We start from the raw sequence: 20,118 nt of genomic DNA on the forward strand, positions 1-20,118 counted from the left end.
TAGTAGGGTTGAAACTGAGGTAGAGTATTCATTTTTTACCAGCATGTGCAGTCTTCTTCGTCACTGCACTAGAATCGGGATTCATGGTATCTATCTCGTCTCTTAGATACTGATTTTAAATTATTTGTTATTTCACCTGTCAAACAATTTTATTTAGTTGATGAAGATATTATATATCTGTTTAATTAAAAGAATGCATAATAGATATAATCATATAATTCTTAAGTTTAGATTATGATTTACATATGATTAAAATCAGTCCTCAATTTCATCTGAGATCTGGTTCATTTATGAAATTCACTAGTTATGATTTGAGTAATTCTCTAAGGAGATAACCAATTCTCTTCATTGATTGGGTGTAACCATTAAACACTCAACATAGCTTATTAAAGAAAATGAAAGTTTAAATAAATGATTACTTTCTCTTTTAAGCTGTCGCAATAAAAAAAAATTTGAGATCCCAAATGCACTTTTAAAGTTATAACTAGTGAATTTCATAAATGAACCCGATCTCAGAAAAAACTGATGATTTATTTTAATCAAATGTAAAGCAGAATCTAAATTTAATAATTAGATGATTATACCATACATATAATCATATTATGCATCTTTTTAATCAAATAGATATGTAAAATCTTCATCAACTAAATAAAATTGTTTGACAGATGAGATAACAAGTAATTTAAAATCAGTATTTAAAAGAGATAAGGTATTACAGCCTCTATAAATCTTGAAGAAAAATCATGAATCTCAATTCTAGTGCAGCGACGAACGAGAGACAGGTTATTAGATATAACTAAAGAAGAAGAAATTGATTCTGGTGCAGCAGGACGGAGACGAGTTAACAGATTTAATTGAAGAAGACTAATATTATACATGACAACAAATATATGAAGTGTGTGCACTACCTAAAGGGTAGGAATTAACCCATGCTATTCCTAATAAAAAATGGTCTAGTGTACGGACCAATGGCGAGATCACAACTGAGATACAAATTCCTTGGTTTTACCCTTAAAACCAATAGTCCCTGAAAATTCAAATTTTTTTTCAGAATACATAAAATTCTATAATTTCAATTCAAACTTATTTAACCATTTTAAAGACTTTAAATAAGTTCATTACAAGCTATTACTACAACAAAACAAAATATCTACAAATTCAATTCAAATAGATTTAACCAATTTAGGAGACGATAATAAAAACTAAAAATCCAATTTTCGAATTTATACGAAATGCTATGAAAATAAAACTAGTCATGTTTAAAAGAGTCAGCTTTAGAAGCTCCAAAAACACCTTAAATCTTTTCATATACATATGTACATCTTCAATATAATTGGGAAGTCATGAGAAGGAGAAAAGCCGATTAGATCTTTAAGGTAACACCTGCTACAAACTCGAAATGGTTACATAAAAGAAACCACCCTCAGGATTCATTAAGATCAACACGAATTTTACTACATAAAAATATATTCTATTCCGGTCCATAGTACATGCATTACGCGACTTTTGTGAGGAAAAAAATACACGTGCACATATCATTACAGCTTGAAACCAAATCAATTTACCACCAAAATTGACACAAAAGTATAAACACTGAAAGAAAGTTCTCTATAATTAAAAGAGTTACACTCCAAAGTGACCCAAATTTAGATAAACTTCTTTTAACAAATCAAAGGAACAAATAAAACAATCCTTTCAAAATCAAAACAAAAACGTCGATACAGCTCGAAACTAATAGCAGATTCGAGAATAAATTAACTGCATCAAGTCTTGGCAACCAAACTGTTGAAATGGTACTTGGCTCATTTACAATTGATTAGTCATTGAGAGTCTTGTGGAATGCAACCTGCATCATATAATACAAACATTATATTGCAAAAGATTTTAAGGCAAGCTTATTAGTTAGTTTGATCTGGGTTTATTTTTAAATAAACTTAAAACTAGTCAAAGTTTACAATCCAGTATATTTTTGCATGAGCTATCATAATTTATCTTTGTGAAGATATTATTTGATATACTAAAATTTATAGTGCTATAATAATTTGTTGAAATGAAAAACTATACCTAATAGTAATAAAAATAAGTAATTATATATATATCAAAAGGAAAAACTTATACCAAAAGAAAAAAAAAAATCACTTTCAATTTTAAATCTGGCAATGATATTGTGATTGTGACAAAATACTAGTTTCCAAATAAGCTTATATGGAGATACTATGTATACATATAGCACAAATAGCAAGAAAACTTTGATAAATTTCAATGTAAAAAAACTGTAGTAAATCAAAAAAACAAACACTGATAGGATGACGTACCGAAGTGGACGTTTTGAGCAGCTCCCTTATAGCCATTGTTGCATAGCAAGAAGCCGGTAGAGTAAGACTCAACTTAAGAGCTAACTTGACCTCTGCACCATTTGAGTCATTTTGAGGTTCCACTTTCTGTGGTAACGTCTCTTCTTGTTTTCTCTCCTCATTCTCATTGATGGTTTCTCGTTCTCCCATGGAAAGTTCAGACCTTGGCCTAGAAATCACATCTAAATCTGTTTCCGCCAACGGCACGTTGCAGTCTGTGTACTTGATTAGCTCCCTGCAATAAAATGAAATCCAAGCATTACAAGCAATAATAGTGCCAAAGAAAAATAATTGATTTGATCCAAGAACTTCAGTCTTACCATTCAAAGTTCTCCGGTTTCTGAAATACTCTTCTGTAATCACCTTTCATATTCGTTATTGAAAACTCCCTTGTAGATGAAAAAGGTCAAACTTTAGCCAAATTTATATCAAAGGAATATACGAGAGAAGCTTCTTTGTAGAGATTTATATAAACCAGAAAAGGGGTTGTGTTTCAGGACTCACTTAACAGTATGTACACTCTCTGTCAAGCTAATTGCGTCCTGGAATTTCGCAGTGTTATGTTAGCAATAAATCAAATGGCTCGAAGTAAATACTTATAAGAAAAATGAGTCAAATAAATAAATAAAATTCTGATAGGTGACAATTTAGAATTAGGATTAATAGTTAAGAATTGACCTAGGCCATAAATAAGAATATGAGAACTTGGATGAGAGGTCAGGCAAGAATGGGGATGAAAGGAAAGGAAAGGAACTATAGAAACTTTTCCTTCATTTTACATAACTGCTAAGTAGATATACTCTCCAGAATTGATTTGATTAATTAGATGGTCACAGTGAGAGCACCTTCAGTGCCTTTTTTGAAATCCTTGGCGGTGTGGTTATGATAGAAGGGTGGAAAAGTATCTTAGGGGTTCAAGCTGGATAAGATCTGAGTAAAAAGAATCAACAAACAAGACAAGGGGAATTTGCACGGGATGGGAGTATCTGGATCTTATTGGAATCTAATCCACTTGTAGTCTTCATTTTCATTTGATTTCCTTTCCTTTCCCTGTAAAATGATTGCCACCCGCAGTCTTTTTCTCCATTAACAATAAAATGTTGATCCTTTTTTCAAAACAAATGAAGCAACAAGCAAGGGGGGAGGATGGGAGAGAGCATAGTTAGGGGAAGAAGTAGATTGAATCAGATTGAGGGAGGACAAAGAATCGAAGCTAACACCCTGTATACATGAAAGGAGAAGAGATAAGTTTTACACCATATTTTTGCTTGCCTATTACAATGAAAAAGTGTCAACTATATGCACAATCTAGCTAGCCAATCAGATTTACATTTCTACCCTTTATATTTATTTACAAGCATATGCCTAACCCTAAGACTACTAGGACTCTAGCCTATAGCAGTGTCATACAGTACATATACAAGGGTTTTGATGGGAAAATGACACAACATGTGGCCAGCAAATTAGAAGAAATAAATAGCTATTGTCATTATGTATTAGGTTAGGATGATTCTGATAGTGGATAATTATTAAGTCTCATTTCCTTCTTTATGTCAATAACTCAAGACTTGAGTTCTATGAAAGGGAACATTTCTTAGAGGAAATATTACCTTTTTTTCTCACAAAACAATAAAGTGATATTTTTCCAAATAAATTACAGCATTAACTACTTCGTTGACAAATGTGTTAAATTAAGCCTATGAAACAGTCATACAGCAAGATGCTTAATAAGCAAAAAAGATGTATTTCCAAATTGAATCAGTAAAATGATAAACTAAGCTTACAAGCACAATTACGTTAACATAATAGGAAAATGATATAAATAATTACAAGTAACTTACCTTTTTTGCTAGATCATGGTACAAGTCACCAATGTCATTTGTTGGATATACTGTCTTGGATCTGCATAATTAAGAGATTTTATGAAAATATGCAAGCAATGAATCCTTCTAGGAGCGTAAATGGATAGACCTGAACGACTCAATCTTTACCCAGGCAATGGAAGGACAATATCATCTATTTTAAAAGCTCCAGATGCTAAATCTTGTTCACTTACAACCTGAAATAGTTAGATGAGACCTTAGCATTCCTGATCTCAAAGAATCCAAAATGTTCTTGCTTAATGAAGCTATCAGACAGAAAATAAAGACCCAACAGTGTTGAATGGCTTCTCAGTGTTTGGAGGACTTGTGAAAAAGTTTTAATATGACTGTATCCCCTGATATACCATCGGAAGTGAATGATAAACTATATCGTTTGTTCCAAACACTGAAAACAAGTGACTTAACAAATTGCACTTTTTGCCTTGTCTTTTGATATAAGGACCTATTTGGAAAAAACTTTTTGTTTCTACATCTGAATCTGAATCCAAATAAGAAACTGCCAAAAAAAATTATGAATCTGTGTCCGTTGTTTCCAAATGTAATCTCATTGGAATGTCCAGATGAGATACCTTACAAAAAATAAGTATTTTCAAATGAGACCATAGAAACATGTGTTAGGATGCTCACAACACTAGCATACATCTGCAATAGATTTTTTTTATACCTGAATGTATGAGTACATAGAACACTATACAAGAAGCTAAACACATTAAAAGATGGATGTCCAAATGGAGATTTAAGTGAACTGAATGAAATAGACTTAGGCCTTATTTGATGAAAGGTATTTGGATTTAATCTAAATATTCGTTTATCCTATCATCGATCAAATCATCAATTAAATTATTAAAATACCCTTACTTTATTTTTTATAATATTTTAGAATATTAAATATAAAGGATGGTATAGTCATTTAACCCAAATAATCCACTTCACCAAACAAGATTTCCCAAATGTTTGTAGATGAATTTTTCCCTGAATTTCTTATAGTATAGCATCTACAAAATTTAAGAAGTTATGGTAAATTTTTCAGAAACAGAATGATAATTCTTGATAGGGCAATTATCACTGCATTGGATTCAAATCTAGATGATCTATCCATAATCAGCAAAGTCTCAATGAAATAAGTGATCATATTAATTACTATAAATTTGGAGCTGGGAAAGCTCTCTAGCTTACCTGATTTTAAAGGGCTAAAACAGTTCTCTAGCATTTACTTCTCAGTCAAATTAATGGGTTTCTAACTTCTCCATGGATTTTATGCATACAACCCAAGAGAAGACAATACAAAAATGTAAACATTAACCAGTATAAAAATAAATGTATGAAAAGTGCATCTAAAAACAAATGAAATAAGTTTAAAAAATAGTGCAGAATCATATTCAAGCAAAATTTAATTTATGCATTATTTCAAGGAACTTCTATGTGCATTTCTACTAACACTACCGCATAGCATTTTAGATTTTCAGAAAATCAATTACTTGCAAATAAAAAGTGGCTCAAAAGGTTCAGTGCTCACCTTCACTTCATAGCATCTCCCAGCAGGGAGTTCTTCTACTTCAGAGGATTCATCTATATGGCTGTTCTCATATCTGTCACTACAGACATCATCTACAAATTCCACCATAGAATTGCTAGTCTTGGACTCTTCTTTACAGATCACCAAATCTCCCAGAACAACTTGGGTGAATCCTGCAGAATACGACATAAAAATAACATCACCAAAGCAATATCAGAATACTTGTGAAGAGGAACTGACACTACAATTTTTCTTTCCAGTTTTAGTTCAATCATATGTTTTATCATCTATGTGGCAGTTTCTGCTGGGCGTTCCTAAATTGGGCTAGCATCTTCCTGAATGAATTTAGACTACTATAGGAAGACAAGTGTCACTTTTCATCTTTTCTCGAAAAAAAAAGTTATAATTTTTCATCTTAAAGAGATTATGTGGTACAAAATAAGTAAATAACCACTTCAAAGACATAAAACCAGAGATTTGTATGTACCATGTTTTTGAACTCTCATACTTGCAGCATGGTTCCATAAGTAACTTTGGTAACTATGCACATACCTACAACACCAAAAACACAAATTGCATTACCTACAGTAGAAAATCTCCACAAATATGTTACAAACATCTTGCTAGTCATACTATGATTTCAACAGTGAGTTGTAACTTGAAAGAGGTTATATAATGCCTACCAGCACCTATATCACTCCTTAAGCTATCAATTCCATGAAAATCAAAACCAAATAAACCTGGATGGGCACCATCCTTTCAACTACATCAGCCTAGCACATGGCGGACTTATGGGATCATGTGACCAAAATACAAAAAAAAAAGACCTAACAGCAAGAGATGCCACGAACCATGGCTTTGTTTGATCTAAGGTTATTTAATAAACCAAGTGGATATTTACAAATAACCTTTTTTTTAATATAGAAAGCTAGCATAACCCTCGCAGTCATGACCTCCACTTCAACTTAAGGCGTTTAAGTGTTATTTACAAATTCTTATTTGATACAGGTTAATAAAATCAAGTTATTTGGGTAAAAACACATTAGGGGTATAAATATATAATGATTTATTTTTTAAATGAAGAGTTTTGGTATTTTGGTTGATGATTTGAATAATGTAATTGATGAGTACATAACTGATTGGATCATGGGTTATCTGAAATTAATATCAAATAACCCCCATCAAACAAGGCCCAAAGTTCTTATACTAAAGCACTTAGTACAGTTTGTACAAGGTTGGATCATCATAAATTGACTAATGCACATCATAAACGATTGTGATACAGGAACTAGAACAATCAAACTTGAACCTAGGATTAACTATAATCATTTAGCTTATGAATAAATGAAGCCATGAACTTCTTTCATTTGCTTTAGATCAAGTGAAAACATAAGAAATGTAACTCTTGTTCCAGAGCCCATGACTTTTGTTGTATGTGTCAGACATCAAAGAAGATTATTAGTAATAGAAGTTCTCTCCCTTATAGGACACATGATATATAGAAATGCCCTACTTAGGACCAGAGAGTGGTTGACATTAAATTGAATGTGTGAAGTTACTTTGTCTAAATTCAATAGGCTAGGATTGAATGATATAGTTTTTCTAGGTTGCCTTGCCTTTTCTAACTCTAGCCTATTTTTTTTTTTATGAAAAAAATAGGCTAGAGTTTAGAAGAGGCAAGGCAACATAGAAAAATATTTTCAGTTTTAAGCTAAGGTCTGGAAGGGGCATAAAGACACAAAAATATAACAGTCTTCATAGGTAAATGAAAAAAATAAAATAAAACATGACAAGATCTAAATAAGTAAGAAAGTGAGTAAAAAATTCTGCAAATTGATATCCTAGTTGAAAGTTGACATTGTTTATTTCTGAAGAAAAGGGATAACAGCCTACTTTCTTTTGAAATTAAGCAAGTTTGGGGTATCATGTAATGTGGTAAACAGAAATTGCATGGTTGTGTCAAAAACATTCTTCAGATGCCCCTGTCCATTAAGAGGTCAATATTATGGCTGAAGTGCCAACTTACATCATTCTAAGAGTTCTAGGTATAGCTTTCAAAGCCTGTAAGTAATTCCCAGGAAATTTCTTCAAGCACTGCAGCTGCACAGATTGAAAGGTAACTTACAAGTTATGCTCATGCAGCAGAAGAGGAACTTAAATGCAGTTAAATATATGATTTAGAATTTGCACAAGTTTAGATACAAGGCAATTCAATATATGAGTAGATTTTTGACACATCATACATTTTATATCTAAATGATGGACATATTTTTAAATAAGAGTAGAACTTTTTTTTAAAAAGAACTTGTTCAGAAGTTCTAAACCAGAAAAGAGTATAATTCAGATGAGGCACAGAAGACTGGTACAAAACCATGGTATAACCAACTGAAACCAGCTTCGTTGCAAAACATACAAGAAGTTTCTTTGGTTAAGCCGAAACATGGGAACAGGAACCTCCTGGCAATAATATAGATGGCTATAAACCTGGCCAAGATACGAGGGGGTAATAATTGACATGGAAGAACTGATCAAACTAATGATTCCAATTGTCCTTTAGAAAAAGAATTCTTAAAGGAAAAAAGAAAGTCAACAAGGAAATATCAAATGAATACATTTTTGTTTTCCTCTCCTCTGACCACCCATCCTCATCTACATATTCCATCATGATTACACCTATCAGACCATTACACTATGTTTCTCTACAATCATTCCGCTTCTAGTTCTGCCTTGTGTTTTCCTAGCTACAAATCCGACAAGATTTGCTTCAATTTCAACATGTCAATAAGATCCAACTTCTAAAGAGGAACAAATTGTTACATACCCGCCTAGAGATCTAGGATTTGTAGAAGAAATGTAGATGAGACGAAGAATGGCATAAGCCTTTTAGAGAGATAAACCAGATTCAATAACTATTTTATTCATTACTCCAAATATTACACTCCACTATTTATAGCCTACTAACTCAATAACCCACTAACTACCATACTCCGTAAACTACTATTAATTACCTACTACTACCATTACACAAATACACTCCGACCTATAAAGGATTTTTTTAGGCCTGCTCAAGGATAAGGGAAAGACTAAAAGAAAAAGAAAAATAGTTTACATATCTTCTAAATAGAAAGCCATATCTGGTGCTCATAAAATGTCTTAAATTAAGGATTCTTTCCTTTACAAAGCAACGACAACTAATTAACTTGGTTAATATAAAATACAATAGGATGATTTAGGACATTATATATATATATATATATATATATATATATATATATATATATATATATATATATATATATATATATATATATATATATATATATATATATATATATATATATATATATATATATATATATATATATATATATATATATATATATATATATATATTAGAGAAAAAAAATTAATGCTGTTGTCGGGATTTAGTTGCATATACAATTGCAGATTGGCATATAAATACCTATTGAAATAACATAAAACTTAAACATGAATGCTTCAGAGGGATTAAAAGAACTTGTCTATACACTAATTAAAACAGTAATGGGAAGTCAAATTGCTATAAAACTATTGAAAATGGAAGTTAAATGTGAATGACTGAGAGGACAATCAAAAAAGAATCTGAGCTTATAAACTTACTATAGCTCTTTCAGCAACCAAATAACGTGGTAATTGCCTCAAGGTCCCATCTATATCACCACTTTCCTTGTAATACTCACGAAGAGTTTGTATAACATCTCTTTGTATTACAATATCAAAAGTCAAGGAAATCCTATTCCGGGCAAAACATCATAATCATCAGACAATTATTGACACAACAAACAAGAATAATGATAAGTTCCCAAAGGCATAAAAAACAACAAAAAGGATATCCCCCTCTCTTGGATCAAGAACCAGGTTTACTGCAGTTTTCCATTCTCCTCTAAGTAATGCAGCTCCAATAAGATGAGTAGGCACTGAACTACTCCCAAATCGCTGAATCCAAATCACAAGCAAAGGTTTCTTAGAATAAGAACAAAAGTTAAGTGTGGAGCTTCTAATAATAAAATTTATGTTTCTGGGTGAGATGTTCACTTAAAACACATGAGTTTCTAACTAATATTAGACTGAACATCAAAGGTAGCCTAATTTATATTACATTGGGATCAAGCATTGGGTTATTTTATTTGAGAGAAGAGCTTGAAAACTATATTGCATGACTGCATTACGGAGTTTGGTTGCTTTGGCAAGGAGGAAGTAATTATATCCAAATAATTTTTGCATAAAAAGGGTTTAAAGACAGCTCTTCTTTAATGTAATGCCTGCACATTGAAGAGGAGAAAATGTTTGAAAGAAAATAAAGCCCCATTTTATTCATGTCTAAAAATCACATGAAGTATGATTCTTCTTTCTTCTCAATTAACAGTTGACAAAACTCATTAACCAGGTGAATAGAGCAAATTTTGATGACAAAAAACAACTGGGTGTTAAAGGAAACTATAATGTCAATATAACAAACAATTCAACCAAATATCTTACTTGTAAACCAAAGTAATTGATGAATCCATACTGCCCCAAGGCTTTTGCAGAAGAAGTTATAGTATTTTCAGAATCTGCATCAATGCCTCTGCAAATTTACAACCAAGACATGCTTAAATTTCAATCCATAGAAAAAATTACTACGACAGGAAGAAGCAAGGAGTTATTCTCCAATAAAAGTTCAGGCCTTAAGAGGAATATTACCTCAATGTAATTGTGAATCGATTACCATAAAGCTGCCCAAGTTGCAGCCCTTCTTTTACATAGCTGTAAAGTAGGGTAACAACATTAATATTTGTAGAGGCAAATAAAAGTAGCCCATGTATTGAAGAGAAAGAAGCTGTCTATTTGATTTATTTGAGTGAAATATATTACATAGTATCATCTCTTTACAAGTCTAACATATTGAAGGGTTAGTGCTAAATGTGACTTTCATCTAGTGTAATCACAGAGTTCCTCCACTACAAGAGGGACACGTAGAGTTGGTTGCATGAAGAATTACTTAACAAGTGAATGATACCCAGTGAGGTTCTCCCCCTTGAATATAAGAATATAAAGTTGTTGTTCTAAGCAGGTGACATCCATTGTGTTGTAGGTTTTCTTTGTGATAGGTTTGTAACATTTGTAACCTTTGGAATGGTGAATAGCAAAGGGAATATCAATTTGGTGAATCGTGAGTCGACCTTACTCTGATTATTTGAACAAAGGTCATACAACCACATCACTGTGTATAAGTGAACGGTTTTGAAGGTGTGTATTTGGCACTTAAAAAAGACACATGTGAATGGTTGTCATATTGACAAATATCTAACTGAAACGAATGACATTTCACTGAGAGACAAATCAAGAAACATTTTTGCAAGATAAGAATATTTGGGTGACCAAGTCTATAATGCCACAACATAATCTCGCCACATTTATTATTGCAAGTAGAATGATAACTAGCTAGGTTTCTGCAGTAAGAAGTAATTAGTGCATGACAGAGTCCCAAGCATGATTCAACAATGCCAATCATCTTCCAAGTTTATGTATCCTAGAATTAACAGACGATGAGAGAATCTAGCAAAACATTTTAAAATCATGTGTCAATTTTCATGTGGACAATAGATTGCAATCCAAGTTAGGAAGAATATAGAAGAGTTTGTAAATAAATATTCGTGTTATTTTCACAGATCCAACACAAACAAATTCCGCACTAGAACCGTTTGCAATGTGAAATGAGGAGATGTCCCGCGTGTGACATAACTGTGAATGATGGACATGTATCTCGTCGTGTGATCCGATGCACCAAAATCAATTTATTTTGAGAGTAAAAAATAGCTTTGTTTTTAGTTGAATAACCCAAGACACCAATGTGGGTTGACGCTGCATTGGTCCTTTCTGTTTGCTGAAATTCATATTGGACTTTGAATTTTGTTCGGCCTTTGGTGGGACTTGGGAGGACCCAACTTGTTATAAATACGAGACCCAACTCATTTAGTTAGGTCACGGAGGACGCGAACGAGCATGTCAATATGTGTGTCACTCAAGTGACCTGATTGACAGTGTTTGCACAGCTTGCGTGTGAGACTTCTGTTCTTCTTTTGGCTTCAAAGTCATAGGCTTACCATGAATCAATAACACCTAGTATGTGTGAGCACACATTGTTGAGAAATGGGTTGAGTCCTAACAGAAACGTAAATACGTGGCGTTCTTCGATGACTTTGTAGTGTGAGGTCGCATCTTTTGTGCAGTTTCATTGAAGTGTGTCAAATGTATAACTTCTTGCCAAAGTTGCGAAAGTGAATTGAAGTCCTCGGTAGCTGTGAGATCTTGGCGCACATAGTGAATCGTTTGCTCTACCTCGAATAACTCAGAGGTATTTTTCTAATGAAATTAGGTTTCCTTAGCAACCTATCAGATTTCTTTACCAGTTCGGTGAAGCATGCATGTTTCTCCAATTTCATTTGTCATTGAAGTAATCATCCAAGACATCACCACATTGTTCTCAACATCCCAGATTTGATATGTATTGACATCCTTTGAAGGTGCGACCACTGCTCTAGTGAGGTAGCCTTCCTTTCATTTGTCGCTCATGTACATCCGATTTGAGTATGACCAATGCAGGTAGTTCTCTGGCCATTGAACTTTGACGAGTAACATATATTCCTTCGTCTCCTTCATAAGCAGGGATCGATGCTCGTGGGCTGGTTAAGTTCTAACGACGTTGTGTTTTTTTTAAAGGGAAAAGAACTTTCAGCTAGTTAGTATTGAAGTAAGAGGCTTTATCTGTTTGATTGTATTGAATGAAATATATTAAATAGTATTTATCATCACTTTTATAGATCTAACCGGTAATAAGGAAAACATATAAAATAACACTACGTATTCCATGTACCTAGTACAGATATTTTGTTTCCATATTCTAAATCATTCAACAAACAAATTTAACATGAAAACCTGAAATGAAAAGTGCATAAACATACCAAAAATCACCAACTCTGATACCAATCAACTTCTCATTAAGGGCAGCTAGCCTACTTGCCCGCTGCTTGAAAACTGTTACCTGCGATGAAGCAAAGAACTTAAAACAAGATTCAACCTCTTAATGTGCACAACAAGATACTTCCACAAACAAGTTTCTGAAAATAAGTTTGCTTAATCAAGCAGTTTGGTTAGATGAGTATTAAATATTAATGATTCCTTAAGATGAGAATATATAGCATGAATGTGAGAGGGAGGGAAATTGAGCTCTCTTCTTTATTAGACAACTTAAGAAGCGTTAATGCATATTGTCACATAAAATTAAAATAAAATAGTTATCTTGACAACCCATTAAGAGAATTATTCAAGTATCACAAAGGAGATGTTGAGCATAACAACCTAAAATGATGATTTTCCGACATCCTTCGATATTAAAAGTTTATCATGAAATTTAGCATAAGTCTAAGAAGAAAAACAGTGTATTTTACTCTTTCCACTTGAGCTACCCTATAATTAGAAGAAGAAGAAGAAAATAAAAGTAATGTATTTGGAACCAAAAGTGGTGCTTTATATGTTTTTTTTTTCTTTTTTAGCTAACTACTGGCTTTCATATAATGCAGTCTTATTTCCATGATCTAGATATATGATCATGGAAATAATTTAATCATGAGTCATTTCTAGAAGTCCTCATTGTGTGGAGAAGAATAAATAAATAATCATTACTAGCTACAACATTATTCAACTTAGCATCCTATGCAGCTGGAATGACAATGTTATGTAAGTTCCCTTGTAGTTACTTACAGAATGCAGTAAGTAAATGTCTTGAAAAGAAGTACATCAATCTTTCCAGATAGATAAGTCTTGCTAGCTGAAGTTGTGCAGTTACCAAACCAAAAATTCTACCCTCAGCAGTGGGTTTTATTAAAATTATTTTCACTAATGTCATAAGAGAATGAAATGTGAAACATATAAGCTGCACAAGTTTCCATGATGATTTTTTGTCCTATTGTATTTTCTCTTTTTCTAATGTGAGAAAGAGCTGCTTCTGTTGTAATGAGTGCAGAATATAAACACTTGTAATCTGCTCATCCTTTTATTTCTTCAACATTAGTTCATTATATTCATCCTAAAAATAAGATCCACGTATTAAATGAAAATGGAAGCTTATTATTAATGTCATGCGGACACTCTCAGGGAGGAGGAAATAGTTTATCATACAGAATTGAGACACTAATTATAGAATCCAATCCCAAAACCATATATAAGTCTATCCTGACATGTAAAACAACAACTACTTAAATGAATAACTGAAACACTGATGACAATGCATAAATCCTAATGAAAGCCACCAAACACTCATGAAAAAGAAGAACTAAGAATAGATTACCCTTTGTGTGGTTACAGCGCGTTTATCTTTTGTGCCAGCAAATCCAAATGATCTTGTCTGTCAATCAAATCTTTTAATCATATTGGAAATGACAAACATTGTACAATTTTATACCAAAAAGTAGAACTCAAGCAGAAGAGAAACCAAAACTACAACACCAGTTGACCAACTCTAGACACCTTTTGACAGTTGATATAAAATTAATTTACCTGGTTCCCTAACATCTTTCCAAGCAGCCCTAATACCTCTTGAGTATCTTTGTTCTCCTTGTAAAGGTTAAAGCTGGAAGGAATGCAATAGTAATCAAAACATAGAGTATGTATTATGTGAGAAATCTAAAGAAAGAGATGAGACCAAGAGATAATATGGGAACGAAAGTAGAATAATTCCCTTATAAAATTCATAATGCTCCCACATAGATTGGGGCCATAATAGAATAATAACCCTAATACTATAACTCTTACTCTGGTATTAAAAATTACCTTTTCAGAAAGAAAATATATATATATATACTAATGTTGTATTTATCTTCATTCAGGTGTTGGTGTGTCACTTTGACTCCTAATATGGCTATCAACCTTCCATGCAATGGCTGGTGTTGGTATAGTGACCGGGCATAGGTATTTTTAAAAAATTCCTAGAATTAATAAAAGTTTATTTTTTATCATATTATTTGAATGTAGAGACATTTTTCGAACCTGAGACCTATGTCTATTAGTTCAACACTCTTCCCACTTAAACTACATTTGGTGGGTAAAAAATAACCTCTATTTGTCTCTAGACAAGTTAGCCTAACAAGGTCGAATTTATCTAGCAAACAAAGGAAAGATGTTCAACATAGTAGAGTATAGTCATGAAAGTAACAAGAGACCAGAGCATAAGTAACTGTCAGATAAGAGATGAAGCAGGCAAACAAATTGTAACCGTTACCTAAGAAACTTGTCAAGATGATCTGGCCAATCATCAGAACCTCTACTGTGATACTGTTTAGCACCCCTCTCTTTCCGCTTCTTTGACTTCTTACTATCATTGTTCAATCCCATTTTCAACCAGACACGAATGCATTTTGAAGATGTGTCTGGTCCATCTACTGTATCTGTAGTAAGGATTTTGAAATGCGTCTTGAAAAAATTATGCACTTCCTACAAATCAATCAATGGTAAATGATTTAACGCCATTCAGTACCAATTTAGAAGAAACCCATAAATACAGGAACAAAAACCAACCGTCCTATGAGCTTTATCAGAACTTGGGGAGAGAATAATTGGGTCAACACTATCATTGGAACCAGCACTAATTTGATCAATGAAGACTTTTAGACACGCCGCATCAGAGTCACCAACAAGAGACTTGAACAGTTCTAGTTCAGTTTCGTAGCTCCGATTTAAATCGTCTAAATCTATTTTCTTTTCCACTACATCCTGAATTTTGAAAAGAATGAAATAAAATCCAATGAAAAGTAACACAGCTTCCATTAACCTAAGAAAATGTTGCAGAAGATAGAAGAATACCTCAGGTGATGCAACTAATGAGGTGAGATGAGCAACATTTTCATCCAAACCCACTTCATTTACAATGAAATCAGAGTATCTATATAGAAAACACCCAAAATAGATGAAAAATGACAAGTTTGCTATTAAGAAGAAAAAAAAGATTCAGACTTTCAACTTGTTATTTATCATTCAAGTGCGTTCCTTTTAACAACATTCAAGTATATTCATTTTAGAACTACCCAAAAAAACAGAAATGTATAATGTGCATGAGTTTGTTTAAGAGATAAAAACCTTTGCTTAAGAATGCCGCGGAAACCAGGTAACTGAGATATGTAGCATAAAATGCCCACATCTGCTTCTTCGACGGATTTCATGGAGGTTATAGAGAGCGTGAAGATGACCGGAGGAGAGGCGTTAGTGCGAGAGTTTACCCGGCGGCGGGGGACTTTGTGCGTTTCTCTTGATCGGCGGAGGTCAAATTGAACTTACGCTGGTCTTCCTTCAGTGTTTTCTTTGTTTTATTAGTCCCAAATTTAATTCTATACAATTAAGCCTTTCAATTTTTAGAGGCGTAACTTGAGGCATGAACTTTTGTATTTTTCATATAAAACATTTAGGGTGTGTTTGATATCCCTGGAATTGGAATTGGAGGGTTCAATTCCAATTCTTATGTTTGTTAGACACTTTAATATTAAGAATTGAAATTGGAATTAGAATTCCAATGGAATTCAATATAGTGTAATTTGATAGTTCTCAATTCCTATCTTTTTAGGTCAGAATTGTAATTCCAAATTAACACGTTTTTCATATTTTTGACATGTTTAACACATTTTTCACACATTAAACACGTTTTACACGTTTTTTACACGTTTAACATATTTTCATATTTTGGTACGTTTAACACGTTTTTGGCACGTTTAACACGTTTTTGACACATTTAACACGTTTTTCACGTCCTTGACACGTCTAACACGTTTTTGACACGTTTAACATGATTTTCACGTTTTTAACACGTTTAACACGTTTTTGGCACATTTAACACGTTTTTGTCACGTTTAACACGTTTTTGACACGTTTAACACGTTTAACACGTTTTGACACATTTAACACGTTTTTCACGTCCTTGACATGTTTAACACGTTTTTGACACTTTTAACACGTTTTTCACGTCTTTGACACGTTTAACACGTTTTTGACACGTTTAACATGATTTTCACATTTTTAACACGTTTAACACGTTTGACACGTTTTTTATGTTTTGACACATTTTGCACGTTTAACAAGTTTTTCACATATTTAACACGTTTTTGACGCGTTTGACACGTTTTCACGTTTTTGACACATGTAACACGTTTTTTTACGTTTTGACATGTTTAACGCGTTTTCATGTTTTTGACACATTTAACACGTTTTTTTTACGTTTTTGACAGGTTTACCACATTTTTGACACGTTTTGGCACGTTTAACAAGTTTTTCACATGTTTAACACGTTTTTAACACGTTTAACACGTTTTCACGTTTTTGACACATTTAACACATTTTTTTGCATTTTTGACACGTTTATCACATTTTTGACACGTTTAACACGTTTTGGCACGTTTAACAAGTTTTTCACATGTTTAACACGTTTTTGACACGTTTAACACGTTTTTGACACATTTAACACATTTTTTTTACGTTTTTGACACGTTTAACATGTTTTCACGTTTGTAACACATTTAACACTTTTTTTTTACGTTTTTGACACGTTTACCACATTTTTGACACGTTTAACACGTTTTTCACGTTTTGGCATGTTTAACACCTTTTTTCACATGTTTGGAACGTTTAACACGTTTTTGACACGTTTTCATGTTTTTAGCACGTTTAAAACGTTATTAACACGTTGCTGACACGTTTTACATGTTTTTTACGTTTTTGACACGTTTGACACATTTTTAACACATTTAACACGTTTAACACGTTTAACACGTGAAAAACGTGAAAAACGTGTATAACGTGAAAATCGTGTTAAAACGTGTGAAAAACGTGTGAAAATGTGTGAAAACGTGAAAAACGTGTGAAAAACGTGAAAAATGTGTAAAACGTGTGAAAAACGTGAAAACGTGTGAAAAATGTGTAAAAAACGTGTGAAAACGTGAAAAACGTGTTGTAATGTGTGAAAAACGTGAAAACATATTAAAACGTGTAAAAAATGTGAAAACGTGTGAAAACGTGTTAAAACGTGTGAAAAACGTGAAAAACGTGAAAAACGTGTGAAAAACATGAAAACATGAAAACGTGAAAAACGTGTGAAAACATGTTAAAACATGTGAAAAACGTAAAAACATGAAAAACGTGTGAAAACGTGAAAAACATGTGAAAACGTGAAAAACGTTTGAAAAACGTGAAAAACGTGTGAAAAACGTGAAAAACGTGTGAAAAACGTGTGAAAATGTGAAAAAATGTCAAAAACGTATTAAACGTGCAAAAACGTGAAAACATATTTTAAAAGTTAACATTTTGAACCGATATTTTATTTTACAAACATTGGAATTAGAATTGAATTACAATTCTATCATTTTCCCAAACATAGGAATTGGAATTGAATTACAATTCTATCATTTTTCCAAACATAGGAATTGAATTGTAATTCAATGCCAATTCTCATGGAATTGGAATTAGAATTCCAATGCCAATTCCAATTCCAATTCCCCCTCATCAAACACACCCTTAGATTGAATGGTTGGATTTGGGAAAATACGAAAAGTCGAGGAACTTTGTGACAAGTTGGACACTCTCAATATCTATTGTGGGAGTGTAAAATTGTCTCTTCATCTTTTTTAAAATTATGTAATTTACAATGTTGTATGTCTTATTTTTATTATACTGAATGTCTTTTATACATTTCTTATTTAAATTATAAATAATATTTGAATGATATTATTCCTCTCATTTTTAATAGATTAATTTTTTTTAAGTGGAAAAAATCAATTGATTTAGTACTTGCAAAAATAATAATAATAATATAGAATATTGATTTTGGTTAAAAATATCAAATTAGCTCCTATTGTTTTTTAGTATCACTTTCATAGATTTTAATTTGAAATACTAAAACTGAGAAGTTAATTTTTACAATTTATAGAGTTGACACCTAATAACCTAAAGTTTAGCAAGCACAAAATTATTACCTTAACCAAATATTACTCAAATGTACTACAATTACTATTCAAAGAATGAAATTTTAAGTTTGTCTTTCTTTACTATAATTTAGTTCATTTGAAAGTAATTTTAAGTTGGGATCTTTATTTCACATGGACCAACTTTTTTTTAATAATAACTTTTCTAGAATCTCTACACATCAACATTCAATATAATATAAATTTATACTAACAAGCACTTCATTCTATAAATAAAATTCTTTATTTTTTCAAATGATAAAATTTCCACATAATTAACATGAATTAATTTATTAACAGTATCAATTTCCTTGCACTAGTAAAAAAATAATTATTATGGAGGACAAAATCTCTCGGAGAAAAATTCTTTGCCTTCGGTGAAAGCACTTACCGAGGGCATTACCTTCAGCGCGTCTAGGTAAAGCCACTGCCGGAGAAAATAAAAGCACATTTGCGAGGGCAGTGAAAGTCCTCGGAGATAAAATATAACCGACGGCAGTGAAAGTCTTCGAAAATAATAAAAGAGTATTTGTGATTTATTTAAATTTTAGCGAGAACCATGTTAAGCCCTCAACGATCTTTTTTATTTCCGAAAGCTTTTGATAGCTGTCGGTTATTATCCTCAGTAATCTATATATATATAATGATGCTTAATTTTTAAAGTGTCCGGATTGTCGGGTCGAGAGCTGTGGTTAATTTGGATATATGTGAGAGTAAATGGATACTTGGGTCGGATTGTGGGTTGACCCGCCCATAAACTTAAAACAGTTAAAAATAAAATTAAAAATGTTATAGATATGGTTCGAACTTGCAACCTAACAAAATAAGTAAAACCTTTTAACCAACTAGGCTAATAACACTTTATATTTTAAATTCAACCCAAAAATTGATAAACGCGTGACATTTTAACAATATAAGTTCAACTTTTTAACTAACTAATATATATATAATGATGCTTAATTTTTAAAGTGTCCGGATTGCCGGGTCGAGAGCGGTGGTTAATTTGGATATATGTGAGAGTAAATGGATACTTGGGTCAGATTGTGGGTTGACCCGCTCATAAAAAATTTACCGTAATATTTTTTTCACGGTTTTTTATATTATTACTCGTGCAAATGCACGGGATACATGCTAAGCCCTCAGCGATCTTTTTATTTCCGAAAGCTTTTGATAGCTGTCGGTTATTATCCTCAGTAATTATGTTAATTTTACTAGTGTTGATTAGTTATTCAATATTGACAAAATCATGACTTGTTTGGAAACATCTAGGTTTGAACTAAAATATATTTTAAATTTATTTAAAAACTTTACTTCTTTTAATTTCTCAAAATATTAATTTTGATGAA

The 20,118-nt window shown here is 32.2% G+C and overlaps 1 protein-coding gene across 1 annotated transcript; it reads right to left on the bottom strand.

Annotated features, from left to right (window-relative positions):
- Positions 1–1,587: 1,587 nt before the first annotated feature.
- LOC124945987 (multisubstrate pseudouridine synthase 7) lies at positions 1,588–16,099 on the bottom strand. The gene is made up of 20 exons (XM_047486532.1): positions 15,906–16,099; positions 15,633–15,711; positions 15,348–15,542; positions 15,052–15,263; positions 14,331–14,403; positions 14,122–14,178; positions 12,737–12,816; positions 10,476–10,538; positions 10,272–10,359; positions 9,626–9,728; positions 9,393–9,496; positions 7,780–7,853; positions 6,241–6,305; positions 5,754–5,926; positions 4,346–4,413; positions 4,196–4,256; positions 2,859–2,896; positions 2,675–2,743; positions 2,316–2,589; positions 1,588–1,846 (listed from the first exon to the last, which is right to left on the bottom strand). Exons 1-20 carry the CDS (start codon positions 15,986–15,988, stop codon positions 1,817–1,819), a joined length of 1,989 nt encoding a protein of 662 aa, XP_047342488.1. The 5' UTR covers positions 15,989–16,099; the 3' UTR covers positions 1,588–1,816.
- Between the last annotated feature and the right edge of the window lie 4,019 nt (positions 16,100–20,118).

Source organism: Impatiens glandulifera, chromosome 7, assembly GCF_907164915.1.
Source record: "Impatiens glandulifera chromosome 7, dImpGla2.1, whole genome shotgun sequence".
Classification (NCBI taxonomy): domain Eukaryota; kingdom Viridiplantae; phylum Streptophyta; class Magnoliopsida; order Ericales; family Balsaminaceae; genus Impatiens; species Impatiens glandulifera.

Coding starts and splice junctions, on each gene's coding strand:
- LOC124945987 (XM_047486532.1), bottom strand. CDS start 15,988: ATGAAATCCGTCGAAGAAGCAGATGTGGGCATTTTATGCTACATATCT. Junction 14,179..14,330: donor GAAAGATGTTAGGGAACCAG/GTAAATTAATTT, acceptor TTTGATTGACAG/ACAAGATCATTTGGATTTGC. Junction 10,539..12,736: donor ATCAGAGTTGGTGATTTTTG/GTATGTTTATGC, acceptor CCTACTTTACAG/CTATGTAAAAGAAGGGCTGC.